The sequence below is a fragment of the Ruditapes philippinarum genome, unplaced genomic scaffold, assembly GCF_026571515.1.
Source record: "Ruditapes philippinarum isolate M1 unplaced genomic scaffold, ASM2657151v2 ctg5138_1_1_1_1, whole genome shotgun sequence".
Lineage (NCBI taxonomy): Eukaryota > Metazoa > Mollusca > Bivalvia > Venerida > Veneridae > Ruditapes > Ruditapes philippinarum.
In genome coordinates, this window is record NW_026866163.1 from 56,810 (window position 1) to 83,124 (window position 26,315).

The 26,315-nt window shown below is 32.6% G+C and overlaps 1 protein-coding gene and 1 pseudogene across 1 annotated transcript; one reads left to right on the forward strand and one right to left on the reverse strand.

Annotated features, from left to right (window-relative positions):
* Window positions 1–64: 64 nt before the first annotated feature.
* Window positions 65–8,071, reverse strand: LOC132731511 (transcription initiation factor TFIID subunit 12-like; annotated as a pseudogene).
* Window positions 7,999–22,871, forward strand: LOC132731508 (guanine nucleotide-binding protein subunit beta-like protein 1). The gene is made up of 5 exons (XM_060717703.1): window positions 7,999–8,105; window positions 16,069–16,140; window positions 16,620–16,865; window positions 18,876–19,038; window positions 20,891–22,871. Exons 2-5 carry the CDS (start codon window positions 16,072–16,074, stop codon window positions 21,370–21,372), a joined length of 960 nt encoding a protein of 319 aa, XP_060573686.1. The 5' UTR covers window positions 7,999–8,105; window positions 16,069–16,071; the 3' UTR covers window positions 21,373–22,871.
* Window positions 22,872–26,315: the final 3,444 nt, after the last annotated feature.

Below are 26,315 nucleotides of genomic sequence, written 5' to 3' on the forward strand. Positions count from 1 at the left end.
GATAAAAGCTCAGCTCTTTTTTCCTCAAAAAGTGGAGATAAAAAAAACAAATAAACAAACAACGATACATTCACTTTTATAAGTCACACTCATTTTGTTTATAATATTTCTGAACACAAATGCTTCAAACTTAAAAATACAATTTGAATTTACTGATGATGTAAATGATGATACAGATGTATTATAATTTGGTACACATTTCAAAAAGTCTCTCGCACATGTAACATACATCATGTTATTTTCAGTCACACATGAATTGAAACAGTCATTACCAAACACAGATTATGGTTATTTTTTTTCACATGAAAAGAATGGGGAAAAATGATAATTTCAATGGAAATGTCCATGAATGTTTCTTTTTAAAGAATGAACATGTTGCAAAACAATAAATGAAAAATCCTTGTTACTTTTTTATATAATTTCAATGATGAGAATTGTTTTGATTGCCGACACTTTGTAAAACATTATTATGCCATATTCCAGAAACTACTACAGGCAGGTCGACAATGTTAACATCTATATATAGATCCAAGATTATTCCCTATATTTCATGTGTATTTGTTACATATAATAACAAATTCAAGCACTGGAAGTATCCTTAGATATGAGCATGGTTATATGTTATCAGACAATATCATAAAAATACCATATAATGGTAAATAAGTTTCATAACCTAACACAGTTGAACATATTTCTAAAAATAATACACGTATGTCTATGAGCATAGCAAAATGGACATAGATATGATTTTTGAAAGCGTGATTTGTAGCTTGGTACTTCAAAATTAGTTATTCAGATACTTCTTATATAATTTCCGAAGCGTCTCGACATAGTCTCGTCTATGTGGTAATATCTCCAAACTGTGTAGTATTATGATTTATTACACTCTTGTCAAGTTTTCAAAATATATGTACAAAATGTCAACCATATAGAAATATCTGTACACAATGTCAACATGGAATTACTAACATCAACTTTTCTTCAATGTCTTCCTGATTAAAGCCATTCTCTGAAAAAATAAGATTACATAACTGGTTAACATTTTATAAATAAAGTATATTATTTGTTATAAAGATATTTGACAGATTTTATGGCCCTATCTAAATGGTTGTTTGCAAATATAACCCAAGCCCAGCTGCTATGCAAATAATCATTTGAGCCACGTCACAACAAAACCAACACAATGGGTTTGCGACCAGCATGGATCCAGACCAGACTGCGCTTCCGCGCAGTCTGATCAGGATCCATGCTGTTCGCTATCAGTTTCTCTACTTGTAATAGGGTTTGTAAGCGAACAGCATGGATCCTGATCAGACTCCGCGGAGGCGCAGGCTGGTCTGGATCCATGCTGGTCGCATACACATTATGTTGGTTTTGTCGTGACGCCGCTCATTTATATATGACCATATAACACAACAGGAATCTTAATCACAGATTTATATAATACAGTTATCTTCCTTTTTATAGGAAAAAATGAGTTTTCTTCATAACTTGACAGCAGCTGTGCATATCAAAAATATCTATAACATCACGATTATCCAATGAAAAGTGACATTACAAACATGCAGTATTTTAAGTCAAAATATAATCCCTTTTTTATAACATGTATATACATATTCAAAGGTAAGATAATTCCAATTTTCAGTTAAACTTATAATCATAAATAAGCATACTAGTTCAGTCAGGTAGGTTGTATTACCTAACAATGTTTCTAGACACTTTTCTTGTTTTACACATGTAAAAATAAATTTCTCTACATAAAAACAAACATTACTCTTGAAAAAAGCTGTGGCAATGGAATGAGAATTTCATCCAAAACATACAGGAATGTTATGTCTTTCACAGAACATCCTTCCACATTAGCCCTTACCATGTTAAATATCTTACATGACCTTACCATGTTAAATATCTTACATGAACTTGTCTATGTTTAATTCTGGACAATACCTCACATAGTTTTTTGGGAAAATTTCAAATTAAATACTGCCTGAATAGCAGCAGCAGCAGCAGCAGCAGGGAAGACCATGATTAGATGGCATGAAAGTGCCGACTGCATGCTTTTAGTCAACACGGATTGTATGGGTAAATCCAGTTGCCACTAGCAGTCTAAAGATTTAGTAATTTAGAGAGACTACCGTTAGCTGAGGTAACCAACTTGAAATCATTTAACCCTCAATTTTGTGGATTTTAACCTCAACTGAATTAAGATTCTTTTCATGTGACAAAGCTTTGAAGCTAGCTTACAGAAAGTTCTTCTTGGGTGGCTTGTGATTACAACAATGTACAGAGGGGAACCAAAAATCTTCCTGCATCAGGAAAGTCACCAAATCACCTTTGCAGTGCAAGTGAGGTGGACAATTAAGCAAACTAGAGCTGTTGGTAGGGCAGCATGCTTGACTATTCTTAGTGATTGAAAGTAAAAGAGCCTTGATATTGTAAAATTTTCTAAAGTCACAAAAGGGCCAATTTTTTTATCTAAACTATATTACAGTTACCGACCTTGGAGAGTCAAAAAAGTGTGTAAAATTTCAAGATGTTTCAAAGCATGATGTCAATGAAATATGAAAATATCTGAGTTGGTACACAAAACATAAATTTTAAGTCGAAAAAGGGGCATAATTCTGTCAAATTGTTTGAAAGAGTAACTTCCTGTGTCTACAGGTTATGGGTATGATGGTGAACAAGTGTGAGAAGTTTCAAAGCAAAACGTCAGTGGAACTTGAAAATATTTGAGGTGGTATGTAAACTTTAACATAAATTCTAAGTCTTAAAAGGGGCATAATTCTGTCAAAATGCTTGGTAGAATTACCTCCTCCTTTCTACAGGTTCGAGGCATGATGGTGTACAAGTGTGCAAAGTTTCAAAGCCATATGTCAATGGACTTTGAAAATATTAGACGTCTTATAAAAACTTTAACTTAAGTGGTTACATCGACGCCAATGCTCAGGTGATTAGGATAGCTCTACTTATTGTTATCGAATAGTCAAGCTAAAAAATAGGGACATTTACCTGTTTATGCGCTTCTGTCGTTGCTGCCCTCTTGTAAGGCCGGAGCTCATCTGTGCCAAAACCTGGTACCCACATACCCCAACTATGTTCTGTAAAAAATAACAATTAACAGTATTTAATATGCTCTGCTTTATACAACATTATGGAACTCGGCTTTATTATTAAAACAAAGTTTAACTATAATTTTAATCATATTTATTTTTTTTACCAATCTGGCAATGAAAGTATAAGCTAGAGTTGTAATTTAGCAATATTTTCTACTTGCAAATTTTTGCAAATAAAATGTTTAACTGGCAATATGAGGCAATATGACTGGCATTTGATCGCATATCTTTTATTGTTATACACATTGACAATGTATTTTGAACACATGGTATGACAGATGATATTAAGCTGCATGTCTATTGAATGCCAAAAACATCCTAATCACTAGTAAGCACGGTTCTCTTCATGTAATGAAACAAAAACAATTCAACATGTTAATTTCTAAATGAAGAACAATTATTTAGTGATCAGGGCCTGTAAGAAAGTGACATACACATAACAGTATTTGAAACAGCAGTGGGTAATCTAAAATATTTTCAACCCCTAAAAAACATATACATGTTTCCTAAAACACAATGAAGAATATAACCAATAAAACAGACTATAACTATGATCAAAAATAAACTAAAATACATTGATCTGACACATTCACATGTGAACTTAAATACATTGATCACAAATGAGCTCAAATACATTGATCACAATTGAGCTCAAAAAAAATTGATCCAAATTTTTACAAAAAATTGGGGGGAACCCCTTAAAAATTTTCATTTTTGGAAAAAACATTTCAAAATTTGGGGGGAATTTTTAAAAAAATTTTTAAAAAACAAAATTTTTCCCTTGATCAAAATGGGGCTCAAAACATTGGGAAAAAAATGAAATCAAATATTTCTATCACAAAAAGACTCAAAATACATTGATTTACAAATGGGCTCAAATTCATTGATCACAAATGAGCTCAAATACAATGATTACAAATGAGCTCAAATATACTGATCACAAATGACTCAAATACATTGATCACAAATGGGCTCAAATACATTGATCACAAATTACTCAAATACATTGATCACAAATGGGCTCAAATACATTGATCACAAATGGGCTCAAATACATTCATCATAAATGAACTCAAGATACAATTATAAAGTTTAACAAAAACTTCAACATACCTAAATGTAATTGAACATCTTTGACATCTAAGGTATTTGATTTTCTATGTTTGGCAATTTTACAAGATGATGTCACCACACTTTCAATAAAATCATCTGCAATTTGCATAAGCACCTGAAATAAATAAAATTCAAAACCTATCAGACTTTCAATGCTACAAAGTAATAAGTTACTGTGTACTTGCATACATTTTCTATAGAAACAATAATTTGTCAATATCCCAAACCCTTCAATTTAGTTAATCATGGTTTGATTATAACCTTTTCTTCTGCAAGGTTTTAAGTCATGTCCCTGTATAAGTCATATAGGGACTGTATGCTTTACTGTCGGACACATGCTCTATAATGTACATTATTGCAGGTACATGAATAGAAGTTTTTACCTTATGTCCATCCACCTATCTAGACTACTTGGCCAATTCTTTTACGTTATTAACATTAAATATTTAACATTTAAAAGTCCTTTGCAGGACTTAAGAAAACAACACTAAGGATTCAAAATTAGTGAAATTAGAATTGTTTGGGAAAAAAAAAAATTACCTGACTAAGCTAAATATTTAGAGAGCATGGTGTAAGTTCAAAATGTCAGCGAATCTGACAAACATGAATATAGCATAATTTTAATTGGTTTTATAAAGTAGGAGTATCAAATACCTGGACTTGAGGCAAGTGCCTAAAAACTTGTTTCCCATGTTAGATTGCCAGGATAGAACATTAATTTTATTAAAAAAACAAAAATTAACAATACCTTCCCAATTTGGGGAATCAATTTTCAAACCAATTTGGAAAATTTTTTTTAAACAAATTAATGGACCCGCAAGGGCCCAGAAAGAATTTTAGCAGGGTTAAACGTTTAAAATTTTTTTTTTTAAAACAAAAAAAAAAAATTAAAACCCCAAAATTAAATGTCAAAAAGGGGAAAAAAGGCTTTTTTTGGAAATGTTTTTTTAAAAAGACATTTTTTTTTCCAATTTCCTATTCAATTTACCTTCCTTTCCACAATCTTCATCGAGCTGTTCTAGAGGAGCACCTTTTCTTTAAACAAGTTCCTGTAGTCTCCTCTTGTCCAGCACTTTACTCTCCTTGCTCACAGAGCTTGGTATGCCTACAGCTGACACAGTTGCCGGCTGTGTTGCTGACACTGCCGGGCGCAAACCCATCTGTTGCTGGGCTATGCCAACCTGCTGGGCTCCAACAATACCAGGACTGTTTGTTATTGCCTTTAAGATAACAAAATAACAGTTTTTAAGTATGAATGTATTACGAAAAACAGCAAAACAAATCAAAATGGCTGAAATGTTAGAGAAAGTTAACAATAAAAAAACTACCTGAATTAAAACAAAATTGTAAACCAAATAAATCAGTCGTAGAAATAATATTTTTTGTTTCATCGTTTATGTGTAAAATGCACACAATGCAAATTATATATAAAATGCTATTTATTGTTTGATATATATTTTGGGCCAGAGGTCTTTAATTATGAAATAAATAGTCGAGTTGAAAATTGAAAATTTTACAACTGAAAATTGGACAAGTGATCTTTTACTAATTTTAGATTTTAGGACAACTTAATTTTGCCAGATTTGTAAAATATCCTGGACAAATCTATCGAAAAGAAATTGCAGACTCATATGTAGTTACATATTTTGATTATATTATAATAGATACATGAAACATAATGATATCTAACTTTTCAAAACAAGAAACTGGTTGGTATAAATTTAAGACTGAAATGACACTTGCAACAAAACTTACATTAGCCGGTATTTGCTGTGAAATGATACCAGGTACAGGCGAGGATACTGCAGAAGCTGCCACAAATGTGTTAGGTGTTGATGCCATCACAGTGATTTATATGTTATAACTATTTACACCATTTTACACCATTTTCAAACCATTGTAATCTCCTGCAAAAATAAATTTGTAATATATTACTTTTTTTTGTTTGTTTTGATTGGGTTTTACATCACATCGATACAGTATAGGTCATATCACGACGTTGGAGGAAGACCTCAGGTGCCCTTCCATGCATTATTTCAGGCACGAACGGGCACCTGAGTAGAACCACCGACGTTCCGTAAGCAAGCTGGATAGCTTCCTCACATTAAAGAATCCAAAGTCACTGTAGGGATTCGAACCCACAGCGGTGAGGGGCAAGTGGTTTGAAGTCAACAACCTTAAGAACTCGGCCACAGACGCCCCAATATATTACTTTTTAATTTCATAATCCTTATAATAAGTTACAAAGAATATACAATCTGACTCTAAATAATATAACATGACACTAGTCAACCAATTAAATTAATAAACTTTGAAATTTTGCACCGATTATTGAGAAGCATGGCCAATTTTACTAATTTCACTATATTAGAGTAGTTCTAACGTTGAATAAGACCAGATCGGCCATATTCATTTTATTAAAAGTTATTACAAAAAATGACTTTTTTATTGCAATGACCCAAAAACATATCCACCAAAGAAAAAGTTTATAATAACAATTTGAAATAAATTACTGGTACGCTTTCAGAAAACTGTCCTTGAATACATTTTTGATTGAGATACATGTAAGTAATAGAATAAAGTCTTATGAATTTTTGAATAACTGAAAAAAAAAATCTTATTTTTACCATTTAAATCGATTAAAACTAGCAATGTTCAGTGTTGTCTATAAAATTTCTGTCCTTAAAATGACAGTTATAATAACACATAACTGTTTCAGTGTTTGTCAGTAGAAAAAACAGTTAGTTAAATGGGTCAAACCGCTCATGCTTAATTAATAGCGAGCTCGAATAGCTGACCCAAAGGGCCTGCTCCTAAGCAAGCTTTACGGTAACGCGTTTTGAAAACTTTCGTTGGAAGTACTGAATAGACACATCACAACTTTTCAAATAACAAGACATAAATAAAAGCCGAGGTATTCTGATTGAAAACAGATGCATAGACTGGTGTCCTGCACACTTTTATAGGCACCATAATAGGACAGGGAACCAGAATAAAGCTCGCTTTGAGGGCTTGCCTTTTTCATATTAATTTAGGCTGCAGATCATTACTTATAACTATGTCATAGTGATTATTCTAGTGCGGAATGACAGGCCGCCCTGCACCTTTTTAAGTCCGCCCTTTTGTCTCTAAAATACCACCCCATATACTTAATTAAATCAAATGCGCCCCTTTAATCCGGCTTTATCAATATGTATGAAATCAATATGTAAACATCACAATAAACTAACAATCACTTCTCTGTTAGGTAGGATTATGAAGTCAGCATGCTTCACTATACAAACCGGTGCCCCGCGGCGCTAACAATTGACTGAATGGTGTGAAGTGGTTTAAATCAAATAATGTTTGCTACAGTTTGAAATGATTTGTAAAACATTACCGACTGATTGATAATCCGTGGTCATTAATAAATGCCATGGCAATGATTTTTACAGTCAGTAACATACTACTTATTTCTTTATAAAATCATAACGGCCTGGTATTGCAAAAGTCAACTTAAAAAACTGAAGTAAAATTGGCTGTCATATTTATTGGGTCGAAAAAAATGTTTGACATATGTTTTCGCGATTCAAAAACAATAAATCAAACAATCCATTTTCTTAACACAGAAAAGAAGTTCAACAGTTTTTTCACTGCATAATAAAACAAAGTTCAATTAAATAAAGATACTCTATGGTACATATCATCACTAATTCAAAAGAAATATCGAAAAATACAAACTGTTTTCTTTTATATTTCCGAAAACGGTGTAACTGTAAATTTTACTTTTTGTGAAAATTACTTATCAGCTGGTGTGTAGTTGCTCTTGGAGGACTTGTGATGGAAATTTCTTCTTATGTTCCTTTGTTTGTACAAATCTGCCTATAGATCTTATATCTGGTGATTTTGTGCTTTCTTTTTTTCATAATGTGGCTGGTTCTTCAGAAATGATAGTCAATACAATTTACATCTGGGACCAGGGGACCTAAAATTTTAAGTCCCAGAATACATATAGGCCTAAATTATATTTTAATTTATAGAAAGAGACTAAGAACGAAAGTGTATTTTTTGATGATTTTATTGTTTTGTATTAACAAACTGGAACACATATATTTATATCACAAAAAAGAAATAATTATTATTAACTGACAGCAACTTGAAGCTCTGATGCCAGTGCACTCTGCAATTATCCTGCTACAATGACAATGTACTAAATTTTAAAGGGACTCCACTGCGGTTTCTTGACATCATGGGACTGAAAATATTTTTTCCAGATAAATGTACCATTTGATAAAGGTTTAGACCACTAATCTTTGTGCAAAATTTCAGATCAATCGCGCACTTCGTTTTTCCAGAATAATTATTCAAACTGTAAAAAAAAAGACCCATAATGAAAAGCGTTTAAACGCTTTTCACTAAAATCAGACTAAGAAAAGCATAAATTTCTCAATTTATTTCAAAGTATTTATTATAACCATACATGTGACATCCCAGCGGGATTTAAAAAAATCCCGATATTTCAACACTGATCCCGATTCCCGATATTACAACTTGAATTCCCGATATTTAAAAAAAATCAACATAAAAAAAAATCAAACACAGCACCTGTATCTAAAATGTAAACCGTGCCTCCGGGCATTGATTGTTATCTGTCCATATCCTAAATTATAGCGGATTAAATGTTGAGTCCCTAATTGACAGCAAGGTGACGTAATAAACAGTTCCAATACCCAAAGTTATTCTCACGTGTTTAACTTATCATGTGTCGTGTGTCAGTCAATTGACCTCTTTTTAGGTATTACACGCTACGTCATCAACACTACCCTGTAAATTTACATGTATGAATTCGGCTCAACCTTTGATTTTCTTTGATTAGTGCCGCACTGATAAAGATAAAAGGTGAGCAGAATCATTTAAACTTAAAGGGGATCATTCAAAACCTGTTTAAGATGTCTAATTAACCTATTTTTTGTTTTGTTTAGGAATTACACAATCATCGAGGCAAAAATGTGGATTTAATTAACGGAATGATTCTTGCATTTATTTTGAGTCTTCTACTTATGTTACGTTATTTAACTGTCATAGTCTTATGTTCATGAATAGTTGTTGCACATTTTCAAATAGCTTGTGTTTAATTATTGAAAGACTGAAAAGAAATATAATTCTTCAAACTGAAAATAATGAAATGTGAAAGTGTCACTGTTTTAGAAATAGCCTGTATGACTACACTTATTTATTTATCTATTTATTTATTTTTTTGGTGAAATAAATTAATATTGATCAACAAAAAAATCATAAAAAGTATAATCATTAAAGGATATTGAGGGTAATATAGATTCTTTGAACCAAATGTGCCAAACACGCATTGAAATTCAAGTCGATAAAAAAATCCAGTTTTGAGCCTCAAAATCCAGCTGAAAATCCAGATTTGGCCCATTTCATTTGTCACATGTATGTATAACTATATTTGCATAATTTTATATTTCTGTTTAAAGTGCCCCAGCTCGTTTATGTAAGAAATGCAAATGTTATGTTTTTTAGGCTTTTGAACCTCAGTTGAGTCCCTTTAAGTTTCCTCAGTCACATTAAAATCAAATCCTAACTGTCACTCCACTACCAAGGTAGCGAAGAGTAAAAGAGCGAAAACAATGATCAGATTTTAATGAGTTTGAAGTTTCCTGAAAAGCAGCCCTCTGTTATTTAGTAAAAGATGGTCAATGGTTAAGCAGAGACATTATATTGTATGTCTCTGGGCTATGTGATGAGATTTACAGACACTTCACTCCTAGCCATTTTTTTCAAAACCCTTGATTCACCTCTCTTTTTACAAAATTTGATATATATACACCAAACCCCTTTATATTTGTTCTTGTATAATTTTCTCAATTGTAGGCGAAAAATGTAAATGACAACTTACTTTAATCAATGTTGATTTAGCAATTCAAATATTGATTTATTAAGACATATTTTGACTATATCATAATAATGTCATTTGCTGACCAGCATGTCCATGCCAGGCATTGTACTCACAACTAATTGATATTGGTGACCAAGTGATCAGAATAAAATATAATTCTTTATCTGAAAGGAACAGAAAATGTTTTCCTGTCTCTAAGGCAGGATTACATGTATTTTAACTGATAAAATGTAACATTTGCGAATTATACTCCTGGATCTCTAGATTTTTATATAAGCATAAAGTTAAACTAACAGTCAAGCTGCTTGTTAAATATTACAAATCTAACAGTAAGGCTGTAAGAAGGTTTAAAACCAACTAATTATAGTCACTCTTATCAATCAGTACAGGACCAGATCTAAGTCAGGATGTATTTGTGTAGCCTGACCTCACTCTCACAGTACTGTTAACTGTTTAAAATGGACAGTTTAAATACAAAGCATGGTAAGTCCATACCTTAAATTGAAGAGATTTTTTTTTTGTAATTTCAGCAAAAACAAGTTTTGCCCGTTTATTGATCCCCGTCAAATTTGGAGAGTAGGGTCGGAGAACCATCCCTACTGCCCCTTACAAAATTTCTTTACATACAATTTTATATACTTTAACATGACTGGTATAAAAGTGTTATTTAGAATTTGTAGTACGTTCATGGGGTTTCTGTTTTTATAACATAGAAGAGAAATAACAAACAAATTTATACAGAAATAATCCTAAAGCAAACATTTTCCAAAGACTTTCTAAAACATAAAGTAAAATAAAAGTTTATCAAAATACTTCATTTTGAAGAAGATAACCATTTTTTTGTTTCAACATATCCTCTTGAGAGTTGCTTCCCTTTGACCTAATATTTTTTAGAATAAAAAATATTTTCAGCAAAAATTAAAGTAGTATTCTTTTTTTTTCAATGTCACAAAAATGTTTGAAACATAATTTATGTTAAAAGAAAGTTGTTACATTTACCCATCCAAATATATACCTACTGTTTTTTTTTCTTAAAATAAATAAAAAATCTCATACAACAATTAACTGAGTCTTTACAAAAGACTGAGATGGTCTCAAATAAATCTTATCATTCTGCTATCAGGTTCAATAGGAATGAAACATGTAATCTTTTTAGTTTTAACACATTTTTTTTCCTACTATTAAAAACAAATGAAAAGTGTGTATTTCAAAATTGGTGATGTCACTTTGACCACAGAATTATATCACATAAAAAAAAACTTTACTAAAAAAAAAATACCATGAATTACTTTCCTCAAGTAAATGTAAAAAATATCATGCAATATTTACCTGAAAATTTATAAGATATTGAGTAGGTCAAAAGAAATTTTAACTCTTTTGCAACTATGTGCATTAAGAATAGAACATTAAGAAAAGAATAGAACTGACATATAAATCAATGTACTTAGCTATAACTTTAACAATTTTTTTTTTTTATTATGATGAGCAACAATTGGTCAGTGTGTTTTTGTAAAATCATGACAGTCACTTTTAACTTGAATGTCTCTTTGATTTACAAGGAGTACAATCTATTCAATATTTAAATATTTAATTGTAAAGAGCAAAAATGTACTGTGTGATAGTCATTTAAACTAAACATTACTGTTTCTTAAACTGTATAAACATAATACACAAAACAAAGCAACAATTTGCTTAAAACTATGATATTCTACTGAAGGGAGGAAGGATCATGGTGGGAGAGAGGGGGAATTGAGGGGGGAGGAAAGAGGGGAAAAATAGGGAAAATATCAAATAAAAGGTTATTGGTGTAAACTACTTTGGCTTTCGTCTCTGCTGTTTAGTAAAAAACATATCTTTAAACAGTGTTTTGGGTTGGTGGAAGGCTCCATACATTGCAATATTACCAAATGTCCAGTCTAAATACATATGAGATGGCTAAGCAAAAGAAAATTAATGTTCTGAATTATATTGAAAGACTAAATTATCATACTTCTCCCATGTCTTTTCAAAAAGCTCATACTTTGAAGTTTGTTTTGCAGTATATTTTTCAATCTTATAGTTGACTACTATTTGATTCTTTAAAATTTTCTAGGTTAGGCCTTATTTTCTTAATCCTACTGTAATATATATGACTTTTTGCAATCAAAATTATTTTGTTTAACACAATATCAAGTTTTGTACTGCCAAATAAGATATCTGTTGCCAGCCAATTATGGGAAATCAATATTACATTTTCTCTTTAACATAATTTTGAACTTGTAACCAGAATTGTTTTATTATTGGGCAATCACAAAACAGGTGGAACAAAGTTTCTGATTCATTTTGACAAAATGTACAGATATCATCATCAGTAATATTCATTTTTTTAAGTAAATAGTTTGTTGCAAGGATTCGATGGTTGATTCTAAATTGTAACCATATGATTTTTTGATCTTTTGTATATCTATGAACCATATCATATATTGAATTATTTTGAAAAAAAAGAAAGGTCCGAAAAAGCCGTCAAATTATCTTTCCATTTTTGTAAAGAGTTTGAATACTGGTTTATATTTTGCATTGCTTTATAGATAGATCTACAACCTTTTTTATCTTTATTTAAAAGTATCAGGCTATGAGGAATGTGGATAAAATAGTTGAGCTTCTGGGGCAAATGTAAAATATTATTAACTTCTAGGTATTTTTAAGGCATTTACAATACCCCTATATTCTAAAAAATTACTTCTAATATTGTAGGTTGCAGTAAACTCATCATAAGAATAAAATTCACCATCTTGATTGAGGAGGTCTCCTAAAAACAAGATTCCTCTTGAAATCCATCTTTGTAAATACACACTTGAGTTACCAACTTTAATTCCTGGATTTTTCCAGATATGAACTGAAAAACATTGTTTGCTGTTTTCAGGTTTTAAGTTTACAGAAAGGGTAAAATAACTGTATAAAACATCTTTCCAGAATGGATTGATATCTTCATGAAGTTTTGACTTAATAAAGTCTGTACCAAATTTAAATATTTGACTTATGAAGGGACATGTACCATCAATAAAACTACTGAATTTACTATTTGAGTTGATCAGTCTTCGTAGCCATGTCACCTTTAGACTATTAATAAATATTTTCAAATCTATCATTTTGAGTCCTCCATACTTGTAGTCCTGTGTTATAACCTTTCTTTTAACTTTGTCATGAGATTCATTCCATAGAAATTTAAAGAATAAGTTTTGAATTATATTGATTTTTACTAAAGAAGGATTTGGAATACTTAAAATCAGATGATTTAGTTTTGCTAGAGCAAGGGATTTAATTACTACAATTTTACCTATAGGGGAAAGGACTCTTTTTGACCAATTTGCAAATAGCTTTTTAATTTCTTCAATTTTTAAATCATAGTTCAAGTCTACTATTTCTGAGAGATTATTAGAAAATTTGACCCCAAGAACAGTAAATACTTCATCATTCCATGCCAGATTATATTCTGGACAAATAATGGTATTACTATTTTTCCTTGATCCAATCCATATTGCCTTAGTTTTCTCTGTATTTATATTCAGGCCTGAAACACTAGCATAGAATTTTAATGTCAACATTATGTTCTGTAAAGACTTTTTTGTACCATCCAAAAACAAACTTGTGTCATCAGCATACTGTGATATTTTATATTCTTTACCCTGAATTAGTATACCTTTAATATTTTTGTTATTCCTAATTAGAATTGAAAGTATCTCAGCACATAAAATGAACAGGTAGGGTGACAGAGCATCGCCTTGACGGCATCCTCTATGAAGTAAGAACCAATCAGACATGTGTCCGTTCACAATGACACACGATTCTATATTTGTATAAAACAATTTTATCCATTTACGTATAGATGGACCAAAGTTAAAGAACTCTAAGACTTGGTGCATGAAATCCCATGACACAGTGTCGAAAGCAGCAGCAAAGTCAATAAGGAGAAGTAAACCAGGGATATTATTCTTCTCCGTATAAAATAAAATGTCATATAACATTCTAATATTAGATGCCATTAATCGGCCAGGTAAAAATCCTGTTTGGTCTTCATTAATAACATTTGCTAAAATATTTTTTAAACGAAATGCAACCGAGGCAGAAGCGATTTTATATGCCACATTCAAAAGTGAAATAGGCCTCCAATTTTTCAAATAAAGTTTATCTTTATTTCCCTTAGGTATGCAAGTTATGACCCCTTGTTTTTTTGTAACTGATAATTCTCCTTTTGCATAGGCATAATTTAATAGATCTTACCAAGAAAACCCCCTATGTCTTTCCAAAAAAACTTAAAGAATTCTACTGTAAAGCCATCATTTCCAGGGCTTGTATTATTTGACATTCTCTTTAGAGAGTTTAACATTTCATTGTATGTCAGAGTTCCCTCAATGGACTGCTTGATTGTTTCTGAGAGTTTTGGTATATCAAAATGATCCAAAGTATTATTTAGAGATTATAGTTTCTGTCTCTTTTAACTTATACAAGTTTTCGTAGTGATGTTTTGTCTCTAAAAGAATTTCATTTTGTGATTTTAAAATGTTGACCTTTATCTGAAATAAGTGAGTTCATAAGTTTAGAAACATAGTTTCTGTTTTCTAGATTACAGAAAACTGTGTGGGCTTTTCTCCTTCATGTAGCCATTTTGCTTTAGATCTAATAAAAATACCATTCATTTTTTTTTCTTAATTCTGAGAGTTCTCTTTTTTTATTTTCTAGATGTTGGAAATTTATGTTTGTATCTTTTTCAATCTTTTCAATTTCTTTCAAAATGTTTTTCTTTCCTTATTTGCCTCTAGTTTTTTCTTACTTGAAGCATGGCTTATTGTTTACACCTCTAATGTTTAATAAGAAGTTTCAAAAAAATAACTGATCATTTATATTGAAAAAAGCAAGTCTTGTGATGGAATATTATTCTACCTCATGTATATTGTCTGGTTGGTCAGCTATATACTGTAACTTTGTATCATTGATAATCTTTTTACCTTATCTATATAAACTTCATCCCTAAGTAAAAAATTATTTAAACTTCCAATATGACAAACCTTTTCTAAATTTACCAAATTCTAAAGATATGAATATACGAGAATGATCAGTTATGATATCCAGGTAAAATATAACAGTACTATCAATATCAGTATACAAATTGTTCGAAATAAGAAAGAAATCTAGGCGTGCCTTTTGATAGGATTTTTTCCTAAACCATGTATATTCTCTTTTTTCAATATTATTTCTCTCGCCAGCAATCCATCAAGTTATACTCTGACATTAAATTAATGACCTTGTCTCTGGCATTCGGATTATTTAAGTGTAGATAATTATAACTATCTTTGTCTGGATCAAGTACTAAGTTAAAATCCCCTGCCAAAATAAATAAAGAGTCCTCAAATTTGGACATTTTTTCAAAAACCTTTTCATAAAAATTTGGATTGTCTCTATTTGGTCCATAAATGTTTACAAGTGTAATATCTTTCTCACATATATCGCAATTCAAGATCAAAAGGTTACCATCATCATCCTTTTCCATGTTCTTTACTTTGCACTCAAAATTGTTATTTATAAAAATTGCAACCCCACGTGACTGGCTACTAAATTGAAGAGATTGTGCACCTGTCAATTTGAGGATGGGAAGTTAGTGACTGAGCTTTTACCTTTGGTCTGTACCCTCACTTCAAAGTTGATGCAGTGGAATTATTTTGGTTCCATGAAAACAGCCAGGGATGTGTCTAAATGGCAATGTTGGGGATTTTACCATCCAATTTCTAGGACAGGGATTAACTCCTTTAGTCTAAGTTCCAACAACTTGGCTTTGGTTATGATGGACAAGTTCATAAGAGTTTAGACATTCACATTGCTGTGGTGATACAACATACTGTAGTAGAGATATATATCACTGGATCTTAGAATGATATATTTCATTACATTTTATTTTATTATATGTTTCAGATAATGAATAGAACTGCCCCTGATCCAATATATACTCTTCGAGGCTCGGGAAGTGCCATCTCATGTTTAAAGGTATGCCATGACAGAACTAGAGCTTAGATTTATATTAATTTAGCAAGAATTATTGTGCTGGTGGTGACATTAGAATTTTTTATGGATATGCAGCCTGAACAGGACTCGAACCTGGGACCCTCAGAATACTTTCTGCGGCTCTGCATACTATGCTGTCTGGAGGCTTACACATCTTCTCCCCTAAATTGTGTGGAACAGTAACTGTTTTAAACTGTGGCAGGTTATTTTCATTCTATGCCTCAAATACTTTTTGATAAATACATTTATTATCCTAAACTAAAAACTTCTAAAAAAAAAAAAAAAATGTTGCTACTTTCCAATAAGCAATGGTGCTAAAAATGCTTTCACCTTATATCCTTAAATAGTATTTTGCCAGTGACAGATTGATTTTCAATATTTTCAATATACTTCTTTTGCAGCTTTATATTAAAAGTTTATTAGGTTGTGTTCCTATTTAATACTATTTAATATTTTTACAGTTTTGTGACACTGGGACGTTATATTCTGGCACCTATGATGGAATGGTGCATGTATGGTCAATTGAGACTAAAAGAATAATCAGCAAAGTATCTGCACATCCCGGTCATTCTATACTGTACCTTGACTTCATTGATGACTCAAACATGATCACACATGGCCGAGATGGTATGGTGAAACTTTGGACAAAGGCAGAAACAGACTGGATCTTGAATGGTAATATCTGTATACGGCAACTTCCCCTACCTGTGTAGGGCACCTTCCCCTACCTGTATAGGGCACCTTTCCCTACCTGTGTAGGGCACCTTCCCTACCTATGTAGGGCACCTTCGCCCTACCTGTGTAGGGCAACTTCCCCTACCTGTGTAGGGTAACTTTCCCTACTTGTGTAGGGCACCTTCCCCCCTTCCTGTGTAGGGCACCTTACCCTACCTGTGTAGGGCAACTTTCCATACTTGTGTAGGGCACCTTCCCCCTACCTGTGTAGGGCACCTTCCCCTACTTGTGACTAGGGCACCTTCCCCTATCTGTGTAGGGCAACTACCCCTACCTGTGAAAAAGGCCTGATGGCTAAGCTATAAAAGCAGTAAAAACAGTACTTTTTTAGATACGTAGCCGTCTGGTTGACGGCACAGGTTACTTTCATTGTGATTGATCATGAAATCTTTTCTACGGTCATTCGCACTGTACCTCTGCTCTGGTATGTACAGAAGTTTCAGTTCCTTGTGGAAGTGAAGGCAACTAAGTACTGGTAAACTGCTTGAAAGCCTGCCCAGGAAGGATGCGGTGGCTGAACTGTGCTGTGGTAAATTCAATGGGGCTAACTGCAGTAATCTGGAGTGAAAACTACCCCCACCAACACTACCACCACATTACATGTATTAGATAACAATTTGTGTTTGCTCAGATAGTGCATTTTTTTTGAAGTCCCTTTTGATTTACTGTTCTGATTTTTTTCTTGCTACTTTTGTTAAAATTTCTCCCTAAAAAGAGAAAAGGCAAGGATTATAAAATGTAGTCAGAAATAAAATAATTTTGACTTAATATTTCATTATTTATTTAGTTTATGTCAATTACAAGGGAAATCTTATTGCATAATTATACTAATATTTTAGCAAGTTAACACAATATGTATAATGTGTAGAATTCTGTTATCATTTGAATATTACATATATTCCAGTTTTTCCATGAAAATCTAGTTTAGTTTATGAAAAACTATTTATTAAACTAAAAAATGATTTAGGTTCAATAGAGCATGTTTAACCTTTACACCACAAAATATCTAAAATGGACTTGTCTGTCTTTCAATCTGGACTAAACCATTTATTATTTTAGAGAGAAAAAAACACTATTAATTGACTGATTAGCTAATATTGCAAACCATTATCAGATAGCAAAGATGTGCTGGTCGGTCTTGGTCAGCACTGGTCAAAAAGGTGCATGTAGAATCTGTTGTCAGCAGCTGGCTAAGGGTTCATAATAAATTTAAAGAAAATGCCTGCTCACTAGGAATATTAAAAAGTTGACTTCCATAATGAATGCATATATTTGCTTGGTTCCATACTTATTTGTTTGTTTATTTATCTGTTTTTTAAAATGATTTTAACACATTTTTGCTCATATCTCATGATCAATCCACGTTACAGGCTTTCCTGGATACTAACCATTAATTACCAACTTCTTGGCAAGTGACCGACTACTATTTCCACATGATTTCTGAATCAGCGATGAGAAACAAATTAACATTAAACTTAAAGCAGCATGACTCCAGATTCATGTTAATTTTCATGAATATTTTGGAAATGTTTATAAAAGTAAAATATTATGAGGTGAACAAATAAAGTATTTTATATATTGCAGTTGGCACTTACAATCCATGAAAATTACCAAAAAGTGAACAACATATGCAAAAACAGCTCTTACTGCGTTAGTAAAGCAGTAGAAATATGATGATACAGTACTGAAAAATCAGTCTTAAACTGCATGTAACATTTTAAATATAACTTGGATCTTGAATGTTTTTACCTTACATTTTTCTCATATTTATTTTCTTGAAATATTTTGGCTCATCAGGAGGCATGCAGCTTTAATGTCTGAGTAGAAACATGGTAGTATGAACAAGGATAGAACCAACAAACCCTGGATTACTAATCCGATGCACTCTCTATTAACCTAAGCAGGTGGACGGTTCTATACTTACATGTATGTAATTGAGTAATCATTGTTGTTGCTGGAATATTAAGATTGAATACTTGCAGGATCAATCAAGTGCTGTGATACTGGTTTCTGTGGAAGCTGTCTATTTGGCTGATAGAACCTTGGCTGTTCCAGGAATAAACCAGTCAGAAGTGGATATTTATGACCTTGACACTTTGAAAGTCTTTGCTCATCTTAAACCTGAAAGTTCAAAAGAAAAATTTGGTGAGTTAATGTGTTCTTTGTGGTTTTTATATTCAAAATTAGGAAAACTTTTAATTGATCTCAAGACACCCTTTTAAGTTAAATTCTACTGTGTTGAGGGTTTTGTGTAAGAATGGACGTATTGTCACCTTAGTGCAGAAACAGGTTAACTCCTTATATAATTTTAAAGGAGTTAACATGTTACTGCACTAAGGTGACAATGGACCTTTCCAGTGTTTACCGTTTTATGTAAATTGGCTAACTTCTGCACTGAGATAATACATAGTCAATTGTTGACCTGGTTTGTACAAAAGAACACATGGTTATGTTTGTGATACTGTTTGTGAGCAGTTGGCCTAGCAATGAGTGGGAAAAGTGTGGCTAAATGTTCCGCTATGAAAAACCGGATCCATATATTGGGCCTGTTAACCTAGTCATCAGTATCTTGAGAAGAAATAAACTAAGTACATGTATGTTAAATTTGGTAGGGACAATGCCTTTGGCTATTAGATGACCTCTTGGTCAAAGGTCAAGGTAAAAGTGATGCTTTATGTAAAAAATAATCATATTATGAAAACTAATATTTTGGTTTAGTATAAATTTCTCTCTCATGATAGTGTATGAATTTACATCTTCATTTACAAATGTACAATGCCTAAAAGACCTCATTCTAGCATGCTATGATTTATTCATAAAAGGCGCATAAGAATGATGTCATGTAAAGCACGTGACTATACTTACACCAAAAATGTTTGCAGTGTTGGGTTTAAGTCATATCAACACTTAAAGGGTCATACAGATATGTACCAGCATTTCTTCTTGAGGAAGACCATCTATGCATTATTTCAGACACAAGCAGGTAGCTGAGTAGAACCACTTATGTTCCATAAGGTAGCTGGATTGCTTCCTCAAATTGAAAGAACCCAAAGTCCTGGCATGATTTGAACCTTCAATCAGGGTCTTTCAAAAAGAATGGTCTGGAGACGGACACATTTTACGAAAAAAGCTGTCTCGGTTGGGTCACGTGATTGGGTTATCTACCGACCGTGATCTGGCTTAGCACATCACCATTAAAAAATCAAATTATAAGATAATGTTTTGTTAAATTAATCAAAAAATTACCAAAAACTAACTCTGACTACATTTATTACCAGTTTTTAGTGTAAAAGTAACAATTTTATAGATTTGCAATGAAATTAAGAATTTTTCATTCCAGGTGTCAAGGTAAAAATCTACCGCTCATACTTGAAAATAGGTCCGAGTTTCACGAGCTTTTTTAAATTTATTCATTGTTCAATGACAAAATAGAAATTGATTTTTAAGAGAAAAGATGTTATTCAATCGTATCATGTAGAAATATCATAAAATTTCACGATATTATTTGTAAATATTGGATGTTTAATTTCGTGCATTTTCAAAATGGCGCCGTTTATCGGCAAATATTGTGAAAAAGCAATCTATGTTTTTCAACAAATATAGTTTTAAAAAACATTATTTTCTGAAATATTTATCCTTTTTTCACAAGTTTAAAGATTTTTAAATAACATCATGTCGTTTAAATTTTCATTTTTGCTCTTGTATTTAATATTCGCCCTTTTCTTGAACACTTATATAATTTGCGTACAGCAAACTATACCGAGTTATACCGAGACATGTTTAATTGTAGCGAGAAGGGTTTACATAGCGTGTTTCCAGACCATTCTATTTGAAAGACCCTGCTTCAATTAATAGGGGCAACTAGTTTTCTCACACAGTTTTAAGCAGTAGAATTTCCTGTCTAAATATACAAGAATGATAATTGCTTTACCTTAACATCATAGTTGTTCTCTAAAATTTTGATTTTAATTGCATGAAGTTTGTTTCCATTTTTCAGGAATGTGTATGAAAATTAAAAGATGTGACCACAATGATAATCAGAATCTACTTACAGGATATGAAGATGGCAGTGTTGCATTATGGGATTTAAGACAAAACAAAATGGCCGAAAAGTTAAAAGTGCATCCAGATGCTTTAATGTGCATGGATTTTTCTAACGTCCTAAACAAAGGTTATTCTGGTTCTGTTGATGAAGATCTTCATTCATGGACTATATCTGAAGATAAAATAAATGCTAGTTTATCAGTTAAAACCACAAACCCAGGATTTAATGATGCATTAGTGAGGAAAGATGGTAAAATTGTGGTATTTGCTGGCTGGGATGGAAATATTAGAATATTTGGTGCCAAAAAATTGAAGCCTTTAGCAGTTCTTAATTATCATAAGGAAAGTGTTCACTGTTTAGCTTTCGCTGAGGACAATATCTTAGCTTGTGGTTCTAAAGATGAGTTAATTACGTTATGGGACATTTACAGATGATGATATATGAATAAAATGATGAGATTTATAAAAAATGTGGGAATTTTTGATGACCCTAGAAATAGCATTCTCTATGCAGTTGTAAACAATAAGACCAAAGAAGGTCTGTATGAATATGATCTGAGTTGTGACAAGACCTAAAAGGGAGCATGTTATATGAAATCTGTAGTGACAAGATTAAAGAGGAGCATGTTATATGAAATCTGTAGTGTCAGACTAGATCAAAGGGGGAACAGGTTATATGAAATTTGTAGTGACAAGACCAAGGAGGGAGCATGTTATATGAAATTTGTAGTGGCACATCCAAAGAGAGAAGGTTATATGAAAGTTGTAGTGACAAGATCAAAGAGGGAGCAGGTTATATGAAATTTTTAGAAACAAGATTAAATAAGGAACAGGTTATATGAAAATTGTAGTTACAAAATTAAATAAGGAGCAGGTTGTATGAAATTTGTAGTTACAAGATTAAATAAGGAACAGGTTATATGAAATTTGTGGTGGCAAGACAAAGGGGGAGCTGGTTATATAAAATATGTTGTGACAAGATAGAAGAGGGGCATGTTATATGTTATATGTAATATGTAGTGACAAGGCCAAAGAGGGAGCATGTTATATGAAATATGTAGTGACAAGATCAAAGAGGGAGCATGCTATATGAAATATGTAGTGACAAGATTAAAGAGGGAGCATGCTATATATATGAAATATGTAGTGACAAGACCAAAGAGGGAGCATGTTATATGAAATATGTAGTGACAATATCAAAGAGGGAGCATGCTATATGAAATATGTAGTGACAAGATCAAAGAGGGAGCATGCTATATGAAATATGTAGTGACAAGATCAAAGAGGGAGCATGTTATATGAAATTTATATTGACAAGACCAAAGAGAGAGCATGTTATATGAAATTTATAGTGACATTTTTTGAAGGCCAGAAGGAGCATATTATTGTATATGAAATCTGTTATGACAAGACCAAACAAAAGCATATGTTATGAAATTGACTGGGACAATACACCAGAAGTACATGGTTGTTTCATGAATTGCATGGTTAAAGACCACAGAAAGAATTTAGTTAATAAACCAGTATGAAATCTGGTGTACAGGCTTGATCTATACTAAGGCAACACATTTTAGCAGCTTGTGTTAGAAGAAATAAAAAGTAGCCAAATTGTAGTAGAATATACATGTACACATGCAGTGTTGAAATTACATATAGATTTTATGGACCGTTATTGAATGAATAATTTTCTTGACCAAATTTTGACAGTATAGATTAAATAATGAAGTAAAAAAACCTAGCAAAGGGAAATTTTTTTATCTGTTAATATATTAGGAGTTTTAATGAAGTAATTGTATTAAATTTGATTTAAAATCCAAGATCAAAATCATATTCTAAATTGATGAAGGTATAATTGCTAAATTACATTGTGTTGTTATAACAATATCAGCCCTTATTGAATGCTGAATAAATAAAGCCATTTGGCCTAAGCTCAATATATTTAACCTTTTCTATGCTTAATAGATTTTCTATGCTTAATAGATAGATCTTTTTTGTTTCTATGCTCAATAAATAGAGCCTTTGTGTATGCTCCATAGACAGAGTATTTTTGTCTTAGCACAAGAGAGAAAGCCTATTTGTTTGCATATCAGATAAAGCCTTTTTTAAATGCCCAAAAGAAAAAAACCTTTTTTGTCTCTCTTGCTTAATAGATAAGTATTTTTTTTACTGAGCTCGATTGAAGGATCCTTTTTGCCCATGATCAATAGATAGAGCCCTTTTGTATATGATCAAAAGATAGAGGTTTTTTTTTATCTAATGTATACTCAATAGATAAAGGCTTTTTGTCTATGCATAATAGATAGAGCCTTTTTGCATATGTTAGATAGACAGAACATGTTTGATTGTGCTCAATGGATAGAGCCTTTTTGCCATGCTGAATAGATAGAGCCTTTTTTTGCCCAATAATTTGTAGATAGAGTCTTTTTGTCTATGCTATGAGTTTTTCATTGTATTGTTCCAAAGTTGGGATTGTTTTACTCTTACCCAATTTGACACATTGGTTTAACAAAATTGAAATGTTGTCACTCCTCAGTACTGATTACAATTTGTAGAGGTATACAATCAAGAAAAACAACATCATCTACATGCTATATTTGACTTTCGAAAGTATTTTTTCCTAAGAGCCTGAGAAACATGTGAAGGGGAATAATAAAAATATGTACCATGAGTAAAATATAATCAAGTAAGCTCCCTTCCAATAGTTATTTGTGTTCATATTAAATTTTGTGTTCGTATATTTAGGAGCAAGTCGTGATGCTACATGTATGTTGCACCTGTAAACATTGACTAACAGTACATTGTATTTACAGCTTAAACTGACTACAGCTAACTGTTAGCTGTTTATGTTTAGTTGCTGCATATCTTACTATGTCCACGACTACGGTCATTTCTGTAACTATGACTTATACGACTACAAGTACAACTTTGACCACGAAGATGTGGACCGCTTCGACAACGAATAAGAATTTTAAGACATGACTGCACGACATTGACTATGACGACTTTTACGACTGCAAGACGGTATAAGACAACGTAGACATCCACGATTAGAAGTGCAGCTACAACGAACAGGTCGACCACTACTACTTATTAGTACTATGACATATGAGCCGCGTCACGACAAAACCAACATAATGGGTTTGCGACCAGCATGGATCCAGACCAGCCTGCGCATCCGCGCAGTCTGATCAGGATCCATGCTGTTCGCTATCAGTTTCTCTACTTGTAATAGGGTTTGTAAGCGAACAGCATGGATCCTGATCAGACTGCGCGGATGCGCAGGCTGGTCTGGGTCCATGCTGGTCGCAAACCCATTATGTTGGTTTTGTCGTGACGCGGCTCATATGGACTACGAGAATTGTTACGACTATGATTTTTACGACTTTATGAGGCTACTATGATAACAACTATGACTATGACATTGGCATTACAAGTACGGTTACAGCTTTAACGAGTTCTACGAATATGACTACGACAGGTACGATTTCACTCACAGATTATATGACTACGACTTACAAGGAGACTACGATTTCGTTGAATACAGATGCGACAACGTCTTCAACCATATTTGTAACGACGTAATGTTTTTACGACGACGTCGGCTACAACTACGGTGACAAAGACTACGACAGCGAGAAAACTTAGAATTTGTACCTTTTACCTCAAAGCTCATTGGCAAAAAATTGAGGTATAATGTTGACACTTTAAATACTAAGTCTCGATATGACCCCTACTTTTAGGAAAGAGATCTTATATAATAAATCCTTCATGTATTCTTAGAAAATTTATTCCGACCTTTTGTAATCATATTTTTATCACTCTACTCTTTGATATATTGCTTTCAAACACAACATAGTTATTGATGACCCTAACCTCGATTGAAGGACATTGTTACATTTTAAGAATTGTTTTTGTTCCACTATCAGCTATTGAGAAAGGTCGAGCGAACTGTCTTACGGACGGCTCTTGTTTGAGATAGTTTTCTATGCAATATGGTGCACATTTACAGCATGAAATGTAACCACAATGAACTAATTTAAAAACTGTGCTTTGAGTTATAAAACAGAAGGGTGCTGTTTTGAAGAAATGAGCCGTGTCACACAACAAAACCAACATAGTGCGTTTGCGACCAGCATGGATCCAGACCAGCCTGCGCATCCGCGCAGTCTGATCAGGATCCATGCTGTTCGCTTACCAACCCTTTTACATGTAGAGAAACTGATAGCGAACAGCATGGATCCTGATTAGACTGCGCGGATGCGCAGGCTTGTCTGGATCCATGCTGGTCGCAAACCCATTATGTTGGTTTTGTCGTGACACGGCTCAAATGTGGTTATGTCATTAACGAATCTTAACCACTTAAAAGATATCCAGAATCTGACATGTAATTTGTTCCTCATTATTATCTCAAATGCACCAATGCAAAATTGAGTAATTTTACACGGGTGAAAATTGATGTAGTTCCAAGTTTAATAAGCACATGTCATTGAATTAGCAAATCAAGAGAAATCAGAACGAATTGCTTTCTTTCAATAGATAACTTCTGTTTGATGCAAACTTTCATCGACTTTCCCATGCCCTTTCGCATTTTTGTAGTATGACATATGAATTTATCAAAGTGTATAATGTTCTAGTGCTCTTGTCTTGTATACCAGTTAATCATATTTTATCTTGATAAACCCTTCAATGATAGGTGTCATTTTCGTTTTAAGTATTTTCTATAGAATACCTTCTCCACTTGGTATAAATGACACACACCTCTTATGATCAAAGTGTGTTTTATGTTACTTAATCTGTGTAAAACTGCGTGTTACTCGGTCAGTAATCTTCATTAATACCTATGTTACTATATATAGTAACAAAATCTAGGGTATTTCAGGGCCATTATGGCAAGAATTAGGTCATAATGCAATTTCGGCCGCCTTGCTACTCGCCATTATTTTTCCATAATGGGCGAGTGAATGAGCGCACGTGCAAAATGACGTAATCAACTCTCAGTGACTTTCAAGATGGCTGCTGACGTTGAATTAGACTGGTCCCCTGCGCACTTCTAAAAATGGGCACCATAATAGGACAGTGAACCAGATTAACGTTGAATGAACTGTAGTCACTTGCACAAAAACCTTTCAGTTTAAATGACGTAGTCAGTCTCAATCAACAAAGCTTAACATTGAAGATTTATAAACTCAAGAAAAGAATAACTCTACCAAAGACAAAACATAACCCTCAGAATTTCCAAAAATGATTTCAGTTTGACTGTAGAAATAAGATCGGGAGCTAGACATCAGTCTCGGAGGCACACAAGTTAATAAAAACAGTCACTATATGTTATTCTCACAAAAAATATATAGCGTTTTTATCGATATAAACAACAATAA